The 17,394-nt window shown below is 44.3% G+C and overlaps 2 protein-coding genes across 2 annotated transcripts in view; one reads left to right on the top strand and one right to left on the bottom strand.

Moving 5' to 3' along the window:
* The window catches only part of LOC134487209 (keratin, type II cytoskeletal 8-like), a 95,968-nt gene that overhangs the window by 45,008 nt on the left and 33,566 nt on the right, over positions 1-17,394 (bottom strand). The window lies entirely within an intron of this gene.
* On the top strand, positions 981-16,649 carry AAMP (angio associated migratory cell protein). Its single transcript, XM_063288863.1, has 11 exons — positions 981-1,290; positions 1,941-2,066; positions 3,377-3,496; positions 5,998-6,137; positions 7,474-7,618; positions 7,837-7,920; positions 8,494-8,609; positions 9,662-9,756; positions 10,711-10,801; positions 14,163-14,317; positions 15,861-16,649. The coding sequence occupies exons 1-11, from the start codon at positions 1,161-1,163 to the stop codon at positions 15,934-15,936; spliced, it is 1,278 nt and encodes a 425-aa protein (XP_063144933.1). The 5' UTR covers positions 981-1,160; the 3' UTR covers positions 15,937-16,649.

Below are 17,394 nucleotides of genomic sequence, written 5' to 3'. Positions count from 1 at the left end.
GGTCTACACATGAAACGAACATAATAATTTTGTAACTTGTAGCCTACAATTGAGCCTGAATATGCAGGGGTTCCCCAAGGCCTGAAAAATATTTCAAGGGTTCCTCCAGGGTCCGAAGGTTGAGAAAGTCTGGGCTGGAGAATATCCATCATACCACTCTAAGTCATGGCTTGCTTATACTCATGATAAGCCCAAATGGGCTGGATGCACATAACAGCCTAAGCCATAACCCCCATTTTCCAAACCTCAATGTCTGGCGTCTTTCTCTCACACACAAAATACACAAAGCCAAACATACCACATTATGTGAACAAATTCTTTTTCTTAGCTACCCTACTTCCCACGGCAAAGCGTCCGTCTGTCCTTCTGAAAAGCACTTTTAAAAAATCTACTAAGCAAGGGAGAAGCCTCCCTTTCACTCAGGCTACAGCTGTAGGGAGCCATGGAGATGACCTTGGAGAAGGTATTCAGGGACTGTTACAACGACACGTGCAAAAACATGCTTTGAGCCTGGGAAACGGGGAAAGTATTAGGAAGAGACGCCGACAGGTTCCGCCCTGACTCTCTGAGGTATAGGAGGGAAGGAAAAACACAGCCAGGCTTTCAAGAGTCTGTTCCTATATAGCCTATATTAATAGTCAAACTTATGGAGTCTGTTTCCTGATCACACTCCTCTCTCAAGAAACAATTACTCTTCTCACTTAGCTCGCCCGGGCCAACCTCCCTTCTTCCCGCCACAAAGTCCTGCACGGGCGCCCAAAGGGCGCGCCTCCCCTACCCAGCATCCGAAAGCAAGGAGACACCATCTTGCCTGGAACTTCTCTCCTGCTGCCTGCTGGGTAGCAAGCTACGGAGAGGAGGAACCTAGAACTACAACTCCCAAGAGGACCTTCGCCTTCTTGAACGAACGGCTGTGAAAGGCCAAAGTGTCTCCCCAGACACGTCAGATGAGAATTACATCGACGCTTCATTTAGAACGTGAAAGTAGCGAATGAGGGAGACTGTGTTGGCAACTCCGATTGGCTAGTGTTTTCGTTCTTTCGTGGGATCGGCACTAATACTCTGGCTCCTCCCCCGCCACTGGGGGCGGGAGCAAGGAAGAGAGCCCTTTCAGGACGGTGGAGGCGCGTGTCCGGTGACGGCGGGAGGTTGGAGTCAGCATGGCGGAGCCCGGAGAAGGGGAAGAGGTAGAGCCGGCGGCGGAAGAGCTGTTGCTCATGGCCGGCGGCGATGGGGAAGGGGATGCAGAGGAGATCGTGGAGGTGGTGGATCTTGAGCCGCCTGGACCCGGTAAGGGAAAGGAGAGCGACTGGGGCAGGACCCTGGAAACCAAGGGTCTGACACAAGGCTCGAGACTAGAAAGATAAGTTTCCTTGTAAGAAATTGGGGGGGGGGGGCGGAGGGAACTGCCCCGGACATCAGGAGAACCGATGCTGGCTGGGGAATTCTGGGAGTTGAAGTCCACACAACTTAAAGTTCCTAAGGTTGAGAAACACTGGTTTATATTGTACTCTTATAGAAAATACTACCTTTTAAAAAGCATGTAGCAGCGATTTTATTAGTGGTGTTTCAGAAGTGCACAGACAGGTATTTGTTTGCAAGGAACTTTGTACTGGGGAGAGGAGCAAGGCTTCCTTGAGTGGGAGGGATTTTGGAAGTTGGGTTTGGATATTTGTAATTTGCTTTCTCTGTTTGCTGTTGTAATTTGCTTTCTCTGTTTGCTGATGCAGATTTTTGACTTGTGTTTTTTTTAAGTGAAACAGAGAACCTGCCTTGTGAGGTGTATCTTCCTTCTTTAAAGGGGTTAGTGAGAGATCAAACAGGAGTTAGTGGGAGAACAGAGAGATCAGACAGCTGGCTACATCTGCTTCACATATAAATCCAAGAAAGAAGCATCTGCTGTTGGGTAATTTTAAAACTGCCTTTTTCTCTCACTACAGATGATCTGGCTGATGAAATAGAAGATGTGGATTTAGAAGAAGGATCTGCTTGGGAGGAAGATGAAGGGGTGGGGGAAGGCTTGGTGGCCCAAGATGACAGCGAGGTCACCTTCTCTAAGCATACAGGTGAGTTGCTAAGGAATGAGGGAAAGTCTTTCTCCTTTGTTACTGGCTGTCCCAAATTTGAATGCCTTGTCTTGTCATCTGGAAGCTTAGGAGGATTCTGCACTTTTGGTTATGAACTGCCAAGGCATGGTAGTGTTAAGTAGGAGGTTTGGGGTAAACCTCTCTCTCCATGAATTGAAAAGATGGGTGCTTATGCATGTTTGTATCAACTTTGCCTCTGTTGCCAGCGTTTATGGTAGCCAAACATTTGCACATAGACACATTCTGTGCTGCCTCTTCAGCTATGTATGGAGGGATTGCTACGCGTACAGTGTATGCACCAATATTTTTCTTACCTATATGTGCAGTCTGATGGTCACTGAGCATTTGTTGCTAGCACAATTATCCTGGCTGGTGAAGGTTTAATCCAGTCAAGGTGTGGATCACTCGTTTATCACTGATTTGTATCAGTACCTATTAATGGGCCAACTGTTACTTATTATAATTACTTCCATCCACAGTTTAAGAGAAACCTCTCAGACTGGCTTAGAAGTAATATAAACAATTATAAATAAAAATGCAATAAATGTGTTGCAAAAATCAAGGAGGAACAAGCTTCTAGGATTTTTCTTACAGAATAGTTGGTGGTTAATAGCCTTTTGATATGCCAGGGAAGAGATATCTATAGTGGTTTTCTCTTGTCCTCCTCCCTCTCTCTTCAGCATACTTTCCACAGCGCTGTTGAAAATAATGATGTATAGGTTACAAACCACAAGGGCTAAGCTAAAACCAAACAAATCACATGGAAGCTGGGTGTGATGTGTGAAGTCAGCCACTGGCTAGTCAGCTCACTTTCTACTCCAGAGCTCCATCTTGGCCATTGAAAACCAGCAATGGTAATGTGAATTGTGCTACTGCATTTTCTAAGCTGGAAATAACATTTGTCTTAAATGGCCAGCTCTTTCTTAGCAACAAAACATGTGAGATTACCTGTAGAATAGCTTAACACATGAAGAGGAACTATGTCAACTTCCGGTCTTGCTTTCCTTAAAGTGCTGCTGGATCTTTGAAGCCAAAAAAGGGAAGAGCTGGCTTATTTATGTAGTATTTTGCTGGGTTTCTATTTGGAAGTTTTCCCAAGGACAAATCCAGTTCTAGATTTAAACAGACAAGCTAAAGTCTTAAGATAGCATGAGCTGAGAGAGGACCCGTGTCCTCTCCTGGCCTCTGGCTTTCATTTATTTGATTGTTCTTAATTCATTGACTACATCTGTTGATGAGAGGTTTGCAGAGATTTCTTCTATTAACATTGTTCTGTTAATTCTCCACAGCATCAGTTTTCTGTGTCAGTCTTGACCCAAAGACCAACACGCTGGCCGTGACAGGTGGTGAAGATGACAAGGCCTATGTGTGGCGTGTCAGTGATGGCGAGCTCCTTTTTGAGTGCACAGGTGAGACATACCAAAACCGGCAATCCTTGCAGAGTATTGGCTGGCAACACTGCTTTCCATGGGTGATAGCATCTGTCATATTAACAAACTTGCAAAAACAACAGGTTCAACAAACATATGTCTGAGTCCTTCTTTTGACCTGTATGCCTTCTGAGTGAATGGCAAGCCATCAAAAGAGAGGCCATCTGCCATATTTCTAAACGGGATTAATTCCTCCCCACCCTCATTTTTGCTTTTGGCATTCAGTGGTCCTATTGCAGTGGTCCTATTGCATTTATGTGTGTGTTTATTCGTTTAGTCGCTTCTGACTCTTCGTGACTTCATAGACCAGCCCATGCCAGACCTTCCTGTCAGTCGTCACCACCCCCAGCTCTTGTCCTTCCTATTCTATTGTCTTCTTCCACTTCCGCGCATTGCTTGTTTAAAAATAATTCCTTATCTCTTCTGGCTAACCTCTGGAATTTTGCATTTAATTGGGCATATCTCCCCCTAATCACTGTTGCCTTTTGCTTTCCTTCTTTCTTGGACTACTTCTAGTGTCTCAGCAGACAGCCATTTTGCCTTCTTGGTTTTCTCTTTCTTTGGGATATATTTTGTTGCCACCTCCTGAACAATGTTGCAAACTTCTGTCCAGAGTTCTTCTGGGACCCTATCTACTAAGTCCAGTCCCTTAAATCTATTCTTCACCTCCACTGCATATTCCTTAGGAATATTAGTGAGCTCATATCTAGCTGATCTGTGGGTCTTCCCTAATCTCTTTAGTCTGATCCTAAATTGTGCAATAAGAAGTTTGTGATCGGAACTACAGTCAGCTCCAGGTCTTGTTTTTACCGACTGTATAGATGTCCGCCACCTTTGGCTGCAAAGGATGTAGTCAATCTGATTTTGGTGTTGTCCATCTGGTGAAGTCCGTGTATAAAGCCGTCTCTTAGATTGTTGGAAGAGAGTGTTTGTTATGCAGAGTGAGTTGTCTTGGCAAAATTCTATCAGCCTATGTCCTTTATTTTGTTCTCCCAGGCCATGCTTACCTGTAATTCCAGGTGTCATTTGACTGCCCTCCTTAGCATTCCAGTCTCCTGTGATGAAAATAACATCTCTTTTAGGCGTGTTGTCCAGTAGGTGCTGCAGATCCACATAGAACTGCTCTACTTCTGCTTCTTCAGCATCTGTGGTTGGGGCGTATATGGTGTATATGTATATGAGTGTGTGTATAAATGTGTGTGTGTGTATGTGCATTTATACACACACTCATATACATATACACCATATAGTTTATTAGGTTGAAGCAGGGAGGGTGGTATTACTAGGAGTAATATTAATGCCCGTATTATTAACATTAATGTTTATATGATGCTTTAAGAAGTCTAGTACATTGCTTTGATTCACACATTGCACTAAACCATTTGAATGGTTCTTACAACTTGTGAAGCCAAAACTAAACCTATTTATTTATTTATTTATTTATTTAGCTTGTATGCCACCCAACTCTCAATGACCCTGGGTGGCTCACAACAATCAAAGAAATTACAATAGAACATATCAAATAAAGAATAAAAATTAAAAAGAGAAAAAAGAAAAATCAAGAATCAAGAATAAAAATAAGGGAAAAAAAGATGGCAAGCATGATGAAGTGAGACCTAGGTGAAGAGCCAGGTCTTCACAGCTCTTCTAAACAACAGCTGAGTGGGGGCCATTCAGCTCTCAGGTGGGGGGAGACCTCGTTCTAGAGGGCAGGCGCTGCTACAGAGAAGGCACCCTTCTGGGGTTCTGAGAGATGACATTGTTTAATTGAAGCAACCTGGTGTTTGCTACTTATTATCTTATTTTACCACCTACAACAGTTTTTTCAGTGCTGTTACCCTGATACTGCAAGTGTGTCTGATGAGGGGAGGCAGTTGGTTTGAGGCTTCAGACGGGTGGCCTGTAGAGAAGAGGGGCATACCTAAAATTTCTAGAGGAATTCTTGACATGGGTAAAATACAATTTCACCCAAGTATTTCCTGGTGCAGCTTTGGCTGCAGTCTTATACCCACTTACATGGGAATGAATGCCATTCAATAAAATAGGTTTTGCTTACTGAAAACATGAAAAGAACATAAAGCCCGTCTTAGTTCAGCATTTGTTTCTTGTGACCAACCAGATGCCTCTGCAGTGATCACAAGCAGGAAATGATCTGTGTTCAGCCATTGTTCCCCTACCCTCCTTCCGAAAGTAGTATTGAATCTTCAAGACTGATAGCGTATGGTAGACCTGTCCTTCCTGAATTTGTCTAATCCCCTTTTAAATCCATCTGAGATATTGTAGTGGAATTACACTTTTAGCCAACATACAAATGGAAAGTAGGATGGTCATTGATGGAATGAGAAGACACCAGCTGGACATAAGTCCTGATTCACCTCACTCTTGCAGCCGTTTGCCATTGCAAACCAGTCTTCCTCAGTTTGGTATCTCTAAAACCTGTCTGCTCCAAAACATGATCATTTTCTTCCCACTGTCTCTAGGTCACAAAGATTCTGTCACTTGTGTTGGTTTCAGTTATGATTCTTCTTTCGTGGCCACGGGTGACATGAGTGGACTCATTAAAGTCTGGCGAGTCGAAGCCAAAGAAGAGGTTTGGTCTTTCGAAGTGGGTGACTTGGAGGTGAGTCTCTGAGTTCCATGGCAAAAGCTTTGCCTGGAAAAGACAACTGACTTTCCCAATGGAGAGCAGAGCAAACTTGATAAACTATGGTGGCATTGTCCCTAGGGGTGGGCAGTCCATGAGCCACATGTGGCCCAGTAGCACGCCTTTTGTGGCCCACGCAGTTTTGTTAGAGGTGTGTATATTTTATCCTCTTTTTCACTGGTGGGGGGCTTTAAGGAGCAAAACCACTTGTAAGCCACCTAGAGGCTTAAGAGATCCAAAACACCCTTTAGAATCCTCCAACACCTGCTCCCAGTGGGGAGATACTTAGGGGTCAATATAGATGCCTAAGCTTCTGCAAGGCTTAAGGCACCAATTCCACTCCTTAAAACCTCTCCAAAGCTGAAAATAGGTTTTAAAAGTCCGAAGAATTTGTCCCATCTCATATTTGTGAGATCAGATCATCACTAGCTGTGCTCTGTATAGCTCCCAGACACAGTAGGAAGGTAAAGCATGGCCCAGATCAAAAAAAGATTGTTTGGTCCTGACTGGCTCCCCTTGCACTGAGGGAAAGTGCTGGGGAACTAAAAGCCCATAGTGTGATGATGTATGCAAAATCATACTCTTGACTGAAATTATATATGCAAGAAGCTGCTGCTATGTGCTGTTTTCTCCTTATTGAAGAAGATCACTTTCATTGCATGATTATTGGGAAGTATAAAATGTGACCTTTTCAGAATTGGATGAGATCAGTCATTCCAGAAGAAAATTGTCACTACATGTGAGGCAAGGAAGGAGGGAGGAGCATGTTACCTCTGCGTTCCCCACCACTACCGCCACCATCCAGTGAAGCTCTCCACGCAGTTTAGAAACCTGACTTATTTCAAGCTTCTTTCTACTGAATGGTTCTTAATAATAAACTGTGATAATTCAGATGTTATTTATTCTAATATAAGTGCCCCTTGCATGACTATGAACTTCCCAGGGGATCTTTAGGAAGCTTGTAGCTCTTTAAGATGCTATTTGAATCCCAGATATTAAACTTTTTAGTGATATGCTTAGGTTTAAGCTGATATTTTCTCACATTGACAGAGTTCACACTTTGCACTAATCAATAGTGCATATCTGTGTGTGTTTTGCTTTGACTTAGCATATACATGAACCCAAGCTTTGTGTTTTACATGGTTTAGCATGAAGTGTAACTCTAGCCACTGTAGAGTGTTTAAACACTCTGGTTAAAATAAATCATGGCATAAGTGAAACGGGTGAAGAATTTGTTGATCAACTGGACAAACAGCCATTTTTTTCCCAGCCTTATTCATTTCCCAGCCTGTTGCTTGCTTGCTTCTTCCAGTGGACAGAGTGGCATCCCCAGTCCCATGTCCTTCTGGCTGGCACAGCTGATGGCAACTGCTGGATGTGGAAGATCCCTGGTGGAGAGTGCAAGACCTTTCAAGGGCCAAACTGTCCAGCTACTTGCGGCCATGTCCTTCCTGACGGTGAGGAGTATTGTTTTTGCTGTTAGAATTGCTTCAAGGATGGGACTGCCCCATCGCTTTGCAATTCCAAACACATCCTCTCTCTCCTTTCACAATGAGGAGCAGCATGGGACTGTTTGGAATTTTGGAAGAGGGGTGAAAAAGTCTCTTGGGCCTCTTTGAAATTAAATTTGCCTGGATATGCTAGAGAATGACTAACACAAAGATACTTCATGCAGGGAAGAGAGCTGTTGTTGGCTATGAAGATGGAACAGTGCGCATTTGGGATCTGAAGCAGGTCAACTCACTGCATGTTCTGAAAGGTACCAAATATTATATGGAAAGGAGCCTTCAGAAGTCACCTAGTTGAACTTCCACCCACTAGTGCATAATACCTGCGTCCCTATCATCTCACCTCTGCTTAAAAACTTGTATCTTTTGCCCATTTCTACTGTTTTAGATCTTCCTGGGAAGTAGGGTAAGCTTCACAGAAGAATCTCTCTTCATAGCTCCTCCTTTTGAAGAATACCGAAGGCTGGATATAGGTTTCTAAGGAAATACAGAATCCAAAGATATTGATGGGGCTGGTCAGTTAAAATACGTTTCATTGTGCAACCGATTCAGGTTTCCATTCTGTATAGCTCAGCAAGTTGGAATTACCAAGAGTGCAAAAAAACTTGGCTCTGAGATGCAGTCATAGATTTTTAATTGTAACAGTAGGAAGTTAGTAAATCAGCATTTCTAGTAAATTTGCATCCCTAACATGGCATTGTGGTGTTTCTGTCCACAGATAACAGGAGTTTGGGAATCAAGGTGTTAGCCAAGATAGCACATGAAAAAGGAAAGGGAATCTCCTGTTCTCTCCTTCATTGAATGTGTAATCTTTGTCTCTCCAGGTAATGATGGGCACCAGGGTCCTTTAACGTGTGTGGCTAGCCAGAAGGATGGCAGTCTAATCCTGACAGGTTCCGTTGACTGCCATGCCAAGCTGATAAATGCTGCAACTGGAAAGGTGAGTGCTTCCCTCCCCCTTCCTGTTAGAGGTCCAGGTGTGCAAAGCATTTGCTTGGTCCATTTAGATAAGGTTGTTTAGTAATACTGACAACTACACTTTTATTCCAAGTTTTCTTCAAGGTTTCACCTCCTTCCCCCCATTATCTACCCAATTGTCTTATGAAGTGGTTTGAACAGAATGAAGATACTGGTCCAAAGTTACCCAATGAACTTCCCTGGCGAGTGAGGATTTGAACATGGGCATCCTGGTTCTTGGGCCAGTTTGGTATAGTGGTTAAAGGTACCAGGCTAGAGACTGGGAACTCTGGTTCTGCCCTAAGCACAAAACCAACAGTATGGCTTTGGGTCAGTCATGCTCTCCCAGCCCTAGGAAGAAGGCAGTGGCAAACCACTCGTGCAAATGTTGCCAAGATAACTTCAGGGACTTCTTCAGGCAAGCCAATTATGCACCAGTGGGGTAGAAATTCAACTAGGTGACTTCTTCAGGCAAGCCAAGGCAAGGCTAGCCAAAAGCCAAGGTTGACTCAAAAGCACTCACTCTCCCGGTGCTAGCAAAGTGACTTTGGCAACTGAGAGGAAAGGTCCATCATCCCACTTCAAAACTGGGGAAAAGCTTGCAATGTAATCATGCTCACCTTTCATTGCCCTACATTTGCCAGTGTAATGCCTGAAGCTAGTTTTCTTTCCCTTCACCTCCAGATCCAAACTTAGGATTTGGAACTGGGGAGAGAAATAAAATAACAAGTGTTTCCCATAATCTCAAGCTGCATTTCAGAGTCATGGTGTGAGATAAGAGGCATCCAATTGTGAACAGAGTCCTGACTACAACAAGCTTTTTGTAAGCTAAAAAAAAGCCAGCCAGAATTTGTTGATGCCTGGTAATGACTGTTGTGTAGCTTTCCAGACTTCTGTTTTGCATTCTTGGCTAAGATTATAGGGTTGTTGATTTTACTGCATACTTCCAGCCTGTATTTCCAGCAATGTGTCAATCATAATGTTCTGGTTCTTCAATGCAGAGAAAAGCTATTATTGGCTGCCTCTTTCCTGCAGGTTGTGTCTGTGTTCAAGGCAGAGAGCAAGCCTTCAGCTGGAGAGGCAGAGGAGGCAGAATCCAACTCAGTGGAGTCCCTGGGTTTCTGCAGAGTGTAAGTATTCAAGAGGAAAGGGGATGTTACTATGAGTTTAGTGCAGATGGCTATTGTTTTGTTCATAGTTACAGTGAATAAGAGCTTAGTAAACAAATAGCCAGTAAATTTGGCCTAGAAAGGCACACTGTTTCTCCCACTTGGCTGAGGTTCTAGGTCTCCTTCCCAGATCTTCATGATGGCTATTCTTCTGGATGTGGACCACAAAGATGAAGGAGGTTTAATTTTTTCAAAACCAGGAGACAGATAGACATATTGTTTTGTTTTGCTTTCAGTGATACTAACCAGATGCTGGGACCTTATTTTTTTCTGACTCCAGAAAAAAAATTACTTTGGCTTTTAGAAATTACTGGGAGCTGATCACATGAAGGGAATGGAAGGAACAACTGCCTGCAACATAATCTAGTGCATATGGTCTACATGCCACTGTGCCTTGAAATCTTAATTGTTTATTGGCTTCTATTGGCATTGCCCACATGATTTCAAAACCATTTCCACTCATAAGGGCTACTACCATGTTTTGAACCAGCCATCCCCAACCTGATCAAGTCATTTCTAACCATAATCAATCAGACAATTACAGGAGGACCATGGGAGGATGATCTGTATGGCCTGTAACCAGTTCTGCACTTGTGCAAGTCAGCTGCAGAACAGGTAGGGTTCCTGAAAGCCAGCCTCTTAGGATATGCATCTCAGCTTCCATGAAGGGAAGAATGATGGTGTGAACCAACCCAGACAACGTACTTTTCTGGTGATCCCTGCATGGCTTCTTTCTCCAAGGGAGTGAAAGCCAGGTTAATCCTTAGTGCCCACCCTGTGTGGATGAGCCCAGGAACACTAGCGTACCAGGAGGGAGTGATACTCTGATGACTTATTTAATCTTACTACCTTTCCTACAAAACCGGTCAAAGCAATTTCCAGTAAAAGTCCTTCTCTTTGGCTTTCCTGTTGCAGGATGCCACTGGCAGCTGTTGGCTATTTGGATGGGACCTTGGCTATTTATGATCTTGCCACCCAGACTCTGAGACATAAGTGCCAGCATGAGGTAAAGGTGCACGTTGTGATCACCAGGGGGCACACTAAGAAGGAAGATATTGGCCAGAGCCATTTTGGCACAGGAAGCATGCTCTTCTTGGGAGCTACAGTTTGGAGGCTGGCTGCTTCTCATAATTTCCAGGCCCTGCGGAAGCACCAGGGTGCGATTCCAGATTAATGTTCTGGAGGAAGGAACTAATAGAAAAGTGTTCTAGCACTTTTCTCCCTCCTTTTTCAATAGAGAGAAAAGATAATATTGCATCTGAAAGGGGCTGTGGTTTAGGAGGAAGGTTTCATGTATCAGTTGCTACAGTTCAGGGCATATTGGCTTCATCAATTGGCCTGTCCCCCTGGCAAATCTGCCTCTGGCTCTGGCTCTGTGTCATCTTCCCCATCGTATCATGATCAGGTCCTTTTTGCCTTCCAGGAGAGCAAATATTGCAGAGTTACAGTTTGGAATTGCCAGTCTATAGCTAAGCCCTTGCCTGGAAGCATTGGTTAGAATGAACTTCATGGAGACAAGGGAGCAGACTGGCAGGGAAGGAATGGCACAGTCCATCCCTCTCCTCTGTGCCACATGGAAAGGAAGCGGGCTGCTGACAAAGAGAATTCAAATTTGGCATCCAATGTAGGCAGAAGAGATGGATCTCTTCCTTGTTTGCCTCTCCCAGCCCCAACAGTTCAGTAGAGATATTTGCAAGCTGTTAATGTATGTGGTCATAATGTCATGTGTCTTTGTTCCTGTTTGAGTAAACATGTTCCTGTTTTATGTAATTAGCATCTCTATGCTTTCAATATCATTGACCACAGTATCTTACTGGGCTGGCTTTTGGGGGCTGGGAGTGGGAGGCACTGTTTGTGGTGGTTCTTCTCCTTTCTCTGTGGCCAGTTTCAATTCATCCTCTCACAGAGGGTGAGAGGTCATGCCTACAGCACCTCTTGTGGGGTGCCGCAGGGTTCAACTATCTTCCCTTTTGTTTAACATCTGCATGAAACCACTGGGTGATGTCATCTGTCTGTTTGGGGTCAGGTATCATCAATATGCTGATGGTACCCAATTTTACACCTCAAGCCTGACCAACCAAGTGATGCTGTCAAAATCCTGACCCAGTGCCTAGAGGCTGTGTGGGCCTGGATGAGGAACAGACTCAAGAGCAATCCTGCCAAGACCAAGTGGCTTTATTTGACCCTGATTCAGGGGACATTCCATCTCTAGTCATTAATGAGGTTGCACTTCTCCATGAGACTACTGCACAATCTGGGGATCCTCTTAGATTCACAACTCCTGCTCAAAGAGCAGGTGGAAGATGTGCCCAAGAGGGTTTTTGCACAGGTTTATCTGATGTACTAGTTGTGTCCATTCCTGGACGAGGAAGCCCTTCAGGCATCACTCCTGCTCACCTCCTGATTGGCCTACTGTAATGCACTCTACACGGGGCTGCTCTTGAAGATCAGCTGTTCTTAAAACAGCATGTTCCTGTTTTATGTAATTAGCATCTCTATGCCATGCCAAGCTTGATTTTGGCATGCCCTGTGTTTATAGGCTAGGCATGGTGCCCAGCTATTTTGCTTATTAGGCATACACATACTCTCACCATGGTAGGAAGAGTCCTTCCTTCCTTCCTTCCTTCCTTCCTTCCTTCCTTCCTTCCTTCCTTCCTTCCTTCCTTCCTTCCTTCCTTCCTTCCTTCCTTCCTTCCTTCCTTCCTTCCTTCCTTCCTTCCTTCCTTCCTTCCTTCCTTCCTTCCTTCCTTCCTTCCTTCCTTCCTTCCTTCCTTCCTTCCTTCCTTCCTTCCTTCCTTCCTTCCTTCCTTCCTTCCTTCCTTCCTTCCTTTTGCCATCCATCCATCCGTCCGTGGCTGCTCAACTCCATAGTGAGTCTGGGTGGCTTACAATTAAAAAATTTCAAAGAAAGCAACATATATTAAAGAAAAAGAATACAGCTGACTGGGAAAGAAAACCAAAACCCAAAGGGGCTCAACCACCATCCTAGCCCAAGGCCTGGGAGAACAACCAAGTCTTTAACAATTTGCATAAATTCAAAAGATGGGAGCAGTGTGGATCTCTGAGGGGGTTACCATTCTGCAGGGCAGGAGCCATCACTAAGAAGGCACACTTCCTGGGTCCCCCAAGGTGACAATGCTTAATCAACAGGACCCGAAGCATGCCATTCTAGCTGACTTCATCAGACAGGCAGAAACAGATGGAGACAGGTGGTCCTTCAAGTAATCAGGCCCTATGTCATGAAAGACTTGATAGGTAATAATCAGCACCTTGAATTCACCCCGAAGGCAACCAATAACTAATGCAGGTAACTGTCCACACCACTGCTTCTGGACCAGCTGTAGCTTTCAGCTGATCTTCAAGAGCAGCCCCGTGTAGAGTGCATTACAGTAGGCCAATCAGGAGGTGAGCAGGAGTGATGCCTGAAGGGCTTCCTCGTCCAGGAATGGACACAACTAGTACATCAGATAAACCTGTGCAAAAACCCTCTTGGGCACATCTTCCACCTGCTCTTTGAGCAGGAGTTGTGAATCTAAGAGGATCCCCAGATTGTGCAGTAGTCTCATGGAGAAGTGCAACCTCATTAATGACTAGAGATGGAATGTCCCCTGAATCAGGGTCAAATAAAGCCACTTGGTCTTGGCAGGATTGCTCTTGAGTCTGTTCCTCATCCAGGCCCACACAGCCTCTAGGCACTGGGTCAGGATTTTGACAGCATCACTTGGTTGGTCAGGCTTGAGGTGTAAAATTGGGTACCATCAGCATATTGATGATACCTGACCCCAAACAGACAGATGACATCACCCAGTGGTTTCATGCAGATGTTAAACAAAAGGGAAGATAGTTGAACCCTGCGGCACCCCACAAGAGGTGCTGTAGGCATGACCTCTCACCCTCTGTGAGAGGATGAATTGAAACTGGCCACAGAGAAAGGAGAAGAACCACCACAAACAGTGCCTCCCACTCCCAGCCCCCAAAAGCCAGCCCAGTAAGATACTGTGGTCAATGATATTGAAAGCCACTGAGAGATCAAGGAGTACCAGGATGGATGCACCCCTGCTCTGCCACGGGTCATTGCCAGGCATGACCAGTGCTGTCTCCGTACTGAACTCTGACCTGAAACTCGGTTGAACCAAGTGTAATAATCCACTTTCTCGAGGGTCCTCTGGAGTTGAAGCCTAACCGCCCTCTCCACCAGCTTCCCTAGAACAGGAAGGTTGGAAACTAGATGGAAGTTTTCCAGGATAGCTGGGTTCAGTGATGGTCTCTTGAGGAGCAGGCAATCAAAAGAGAATATGATGGATTCTACTGGATTTATGCCAAGAGGATGGGAATGCTACTAATGCCTTTTCCATCTTTATTTATAGTCAGGTATTGTGCAACTCCTTTGGGAAGAAAGTTCACCTGTGGTCTATACTTGTAGTCTGGACGGGGCTGTGAGCCTCTGGGATGCACGCTCGGGCAAGCTGATTAGTGAATACAGGGGCCACTCAGCTGAAATTTTAGACTTTGCTTTGAACAAGTAAGTACCTCAAGCAAAAGCTGTTTTAGATGGGAAGATGCTGGTGGAAGGGCACTTAGAAGTGCCATGTAGGGAGAAAATGAAAGAAGGGGAAGTAGAAAGCTAGGCTAACTCAAAGTTTAGGCTGAGTGATACAGTTATACCTTTACCCCAGTATATGGGGCATTGGAATCTCATGACAGGATTATGGGGTCGGTAGGGAAATGGGCTTGAACTGAAATGTGTAGCAGGTTGGGATATTCAAGAATCGGGGTTGAGTGGGATGAAGAGTGATGCTCTGCATAGGTAGCATAGTTTTCTTCTTCCCAGTTCCCTCCTCATGTTTGTCCCTTGGTGGTTCTCATCATTTATTTATGTGTTACATTTATATCCTATGTTTTCTTCAGGTGCTCACGGCAGTATACATAGTGTTCCATCCTCCCATTTTTTCCCTCACAACAACGATTCTATGACACGCTTAGCTGAGAGACAGTGGCTGGCCCAAAGTCACCCAGTGAATATCAGTGACTGAGGATGAACTAGAACCCAGGTCTCTCTGATGCCAGTCTAACACCTTGATTACTACATCACACAGGCTCTCAGTAAGGGCAAGAGCAGGAAAATAAAGTGGATGAATTGTCAGAATCATAGGCTTAGTATACGGCAGTGTTTCTCAACCTCAGCAACTTTAAGATGTGTAGACTTCAACTCCCAGAATTTCTCCAGCCCCCATGCTGGTTGGGGGAATTCTGAGAGTTGAAGTCCACACATCTTAAAAGTTGCTGAGGTTGAGAAACACTGATATAAGGCCTCCCAAGCTATTTGACTTTTTGGTCTTTCAGGTTGTAATTTCTCCTGTGTGATTCTTTTTTTACCCGCACTGGTGGTGTGAAGATCAATTGCACATCTACTTGTGAATAAGCCCTGCTGAAATCCATTGGATGGATAAGCACAGATAGCATTGAGCTCATAAATGACTATGTGATTGCTTATTGGTTAATATTTTAAAGGACTTTTTTATATTAATGTTTTTGGTGAATCTTAGCTGAGGAAATGTTCCTGGTTAGTCTTGGGGACTGCTACTACATTTCTGTTTCTAAGTATTGATTTTTAAAAACATATTCATTCAAAGCATTTTTGCCCCATACTTTAGCCAAAGAGTCTCCCAGAAGTGCTTAGAAATATTGGCGTTAAGATAGCCCTTGCCTTTAGATTTACAATCAAAAAGACAGGATTTGCAAGAAAGAAAAATATGACAGAGAAGGAGAAAAATAAGCTGATTCTTAAAAATAGCAGTATTTATATTATCAGCTGGGGTGGAAATAGTTTGTATAATTTGATAGAAGAGTTGCTGCTAGCTAATAGTTCAGGGGGGGCCTAAAAGCAGAAATGATAGCATGAACCTGCTTCTCTTTTTTTCCCTCTTAGCATATTTTAATTTAATGTTTACTTGCAGTATCATGATATTTTTTGCATATTTCCTTTTTCTTTTTGGTTTGGTTTAAACATTTTGGAAAGGCATATGTGTGTGTGTGTGTGTTTTAATCATTTCTTTTTCTTGCAGAGATGCTTCACTTGTGGTTACTACTTCCGGTGATCACCAGGCCAAGGTGTTTTGTGTGCAGCAACCTGACCGCTAGCATTTAGGTGACACCAGGTCCTGCAAGGAAATGTGCCATATGGATGAGGGCAGCCATACCAGTGGGACTGTGGCAGGGTGGATGGGGTTACCCTAACCACATCCTTCAGGGAGGCAACTAAACGTTTTATTATCATGGTTACTTTGAAAAGAAAGCTTTGCCACCCTATCCCCAATTGATTCCAGGGCTATTGCTGGAGTTTTCTACGAGAGGCTTTTAAGTATTCTCATCCCTGATGCTTTGTACATCAAGCTATGAGAAAACCCAAGTGGCGGGGCCTGGATCAGGATCTGGGCAATGGTAGGCAGTGAAGTGATATACCTCAGAAGAGCCTCCTTCCTCCTCCTCTGTTCAGAGAGGCTTCCTCTCACATAATTTTTGAAGATGTGTGCATGGAGGTCAGAGGTATCATCTTCCATGTTCTTCCCCTTAAGATGGGGCAAATGGACTGTTATGCAGCCTCTGAAATGAGAGTGAGGCTTGTCCTTCCCTTTGTCATTTTGAGCTTGTGCTTCCCCTTCCACAAATCACATGGATTTGTCCCAAGCCAATCAAATGATGTTCCTGAGATGATGCACAGGTTTGGAACTCTGGTGGAAACTGAATAGATCATCCTGGGCTTGAATATGTGGACCTGTCAGTGACAATAACAAGACAGCTTGTTCTTGCGTCTCTAGACACTATGACAAAATAAAAAGGAAGGCTGCCATCTTCTTGAAGGGCTTGCTTGGATTTGTGGCCTGCTAGACCATGGTGATAGCTAGTCCATGTGGCAACCAAAGACCAGCCTGCTGTCCTAGAATGGGCAGGAGGGGACAATGTAAAGAAGAAGGTGTTGCGTTGTCTCATTTAAGAACTATAACAGGAAGAAGTGCATCAAGCGGAACCATCTAGCCATTCATTTTGTGTGAGAATTTTTCAGGATGGTTGGGTACAGATATCTGAACAGTGGAGCGGGGTCATGCAAATGCTCCCCACTCTTCAGATAGCTGCTCATTGCTAGGTATTGTGAACTCAAACTAGCCAAGTATTGTGCTTTCCTTTATGCTCAGAGAAATTTAATTCCAGTCGGAAGGGGAAGGTAAAGAGGCTAAGATACAAAAGCAATTCTATAATGTGGTTTTGGTGGTGGAAGGATAAGGAAATATTTACAACAAGATACAAGGTTGGTTTTTGAGAGCCTGCTCAGCTAGAAAAGCAGAAGCTTGGGTGAAACTTAGCTCAGGAACTTGTTTTACCTGATCAGGGTCTGCTACCAAAATTAGACGTGGTCTGGAAAATAGTGCTGTTGCCTAGTGCCTTCACCTTCCCAGCGAGTTGCTTTACAATCAGCAGGAGGCAACTCCAGATGTGCTGCCTGTGGGCTTGTGGGAGTTGTCCAGTGCATCTCATTGCCCAGATTACTTTTCTTCCAGTCTCACCAGGGGACCCGTGCAGTATCAGACTTTTGGCTTGGTA

Source organism: Candoia aspera, chromosome 1, assembly GCF_035149785.1.
Source record: "Candoia aspera isolate rCanAsp1 chromosome 1, rCanAsp1.hap2, whole genome shotgun sequence".
Lineage (NCBI taxonomy): Eukaryota > Metazoa > Chordata > Lepidosauria > Squamata > Boidae > Candoia > Candoia aspera.
The sequence above is the reverse complement of the archived record's forward strand: the minus strand, read 5'-3'. Positions and strand labels throughout refer to the sequence as shown.

Coding starts and splice junctions, on each gene's coding strand:
- AAMP (XM_063288863.1), top strand. CDS start 1,161: ATGGCGGAGCCCGGAGAAGGGGAAGAGGTAGAGCCGGCGGCGGAAGAG. Junction 2,067..3,376: donor CACCTTCTCTAAGCATACAG/GTGAGTTGCTAA, acceptor AATTCTCCACAG/CATCAGTTTTCTGTGTCAGT. Junction 9,757..10,710: donor TCCCTGGGTTTCTGCAGAGT/GTAAGTATTCAA, acceptor TTCCTGTTGCAG/GATGCCACTGGCAGCTGTTG.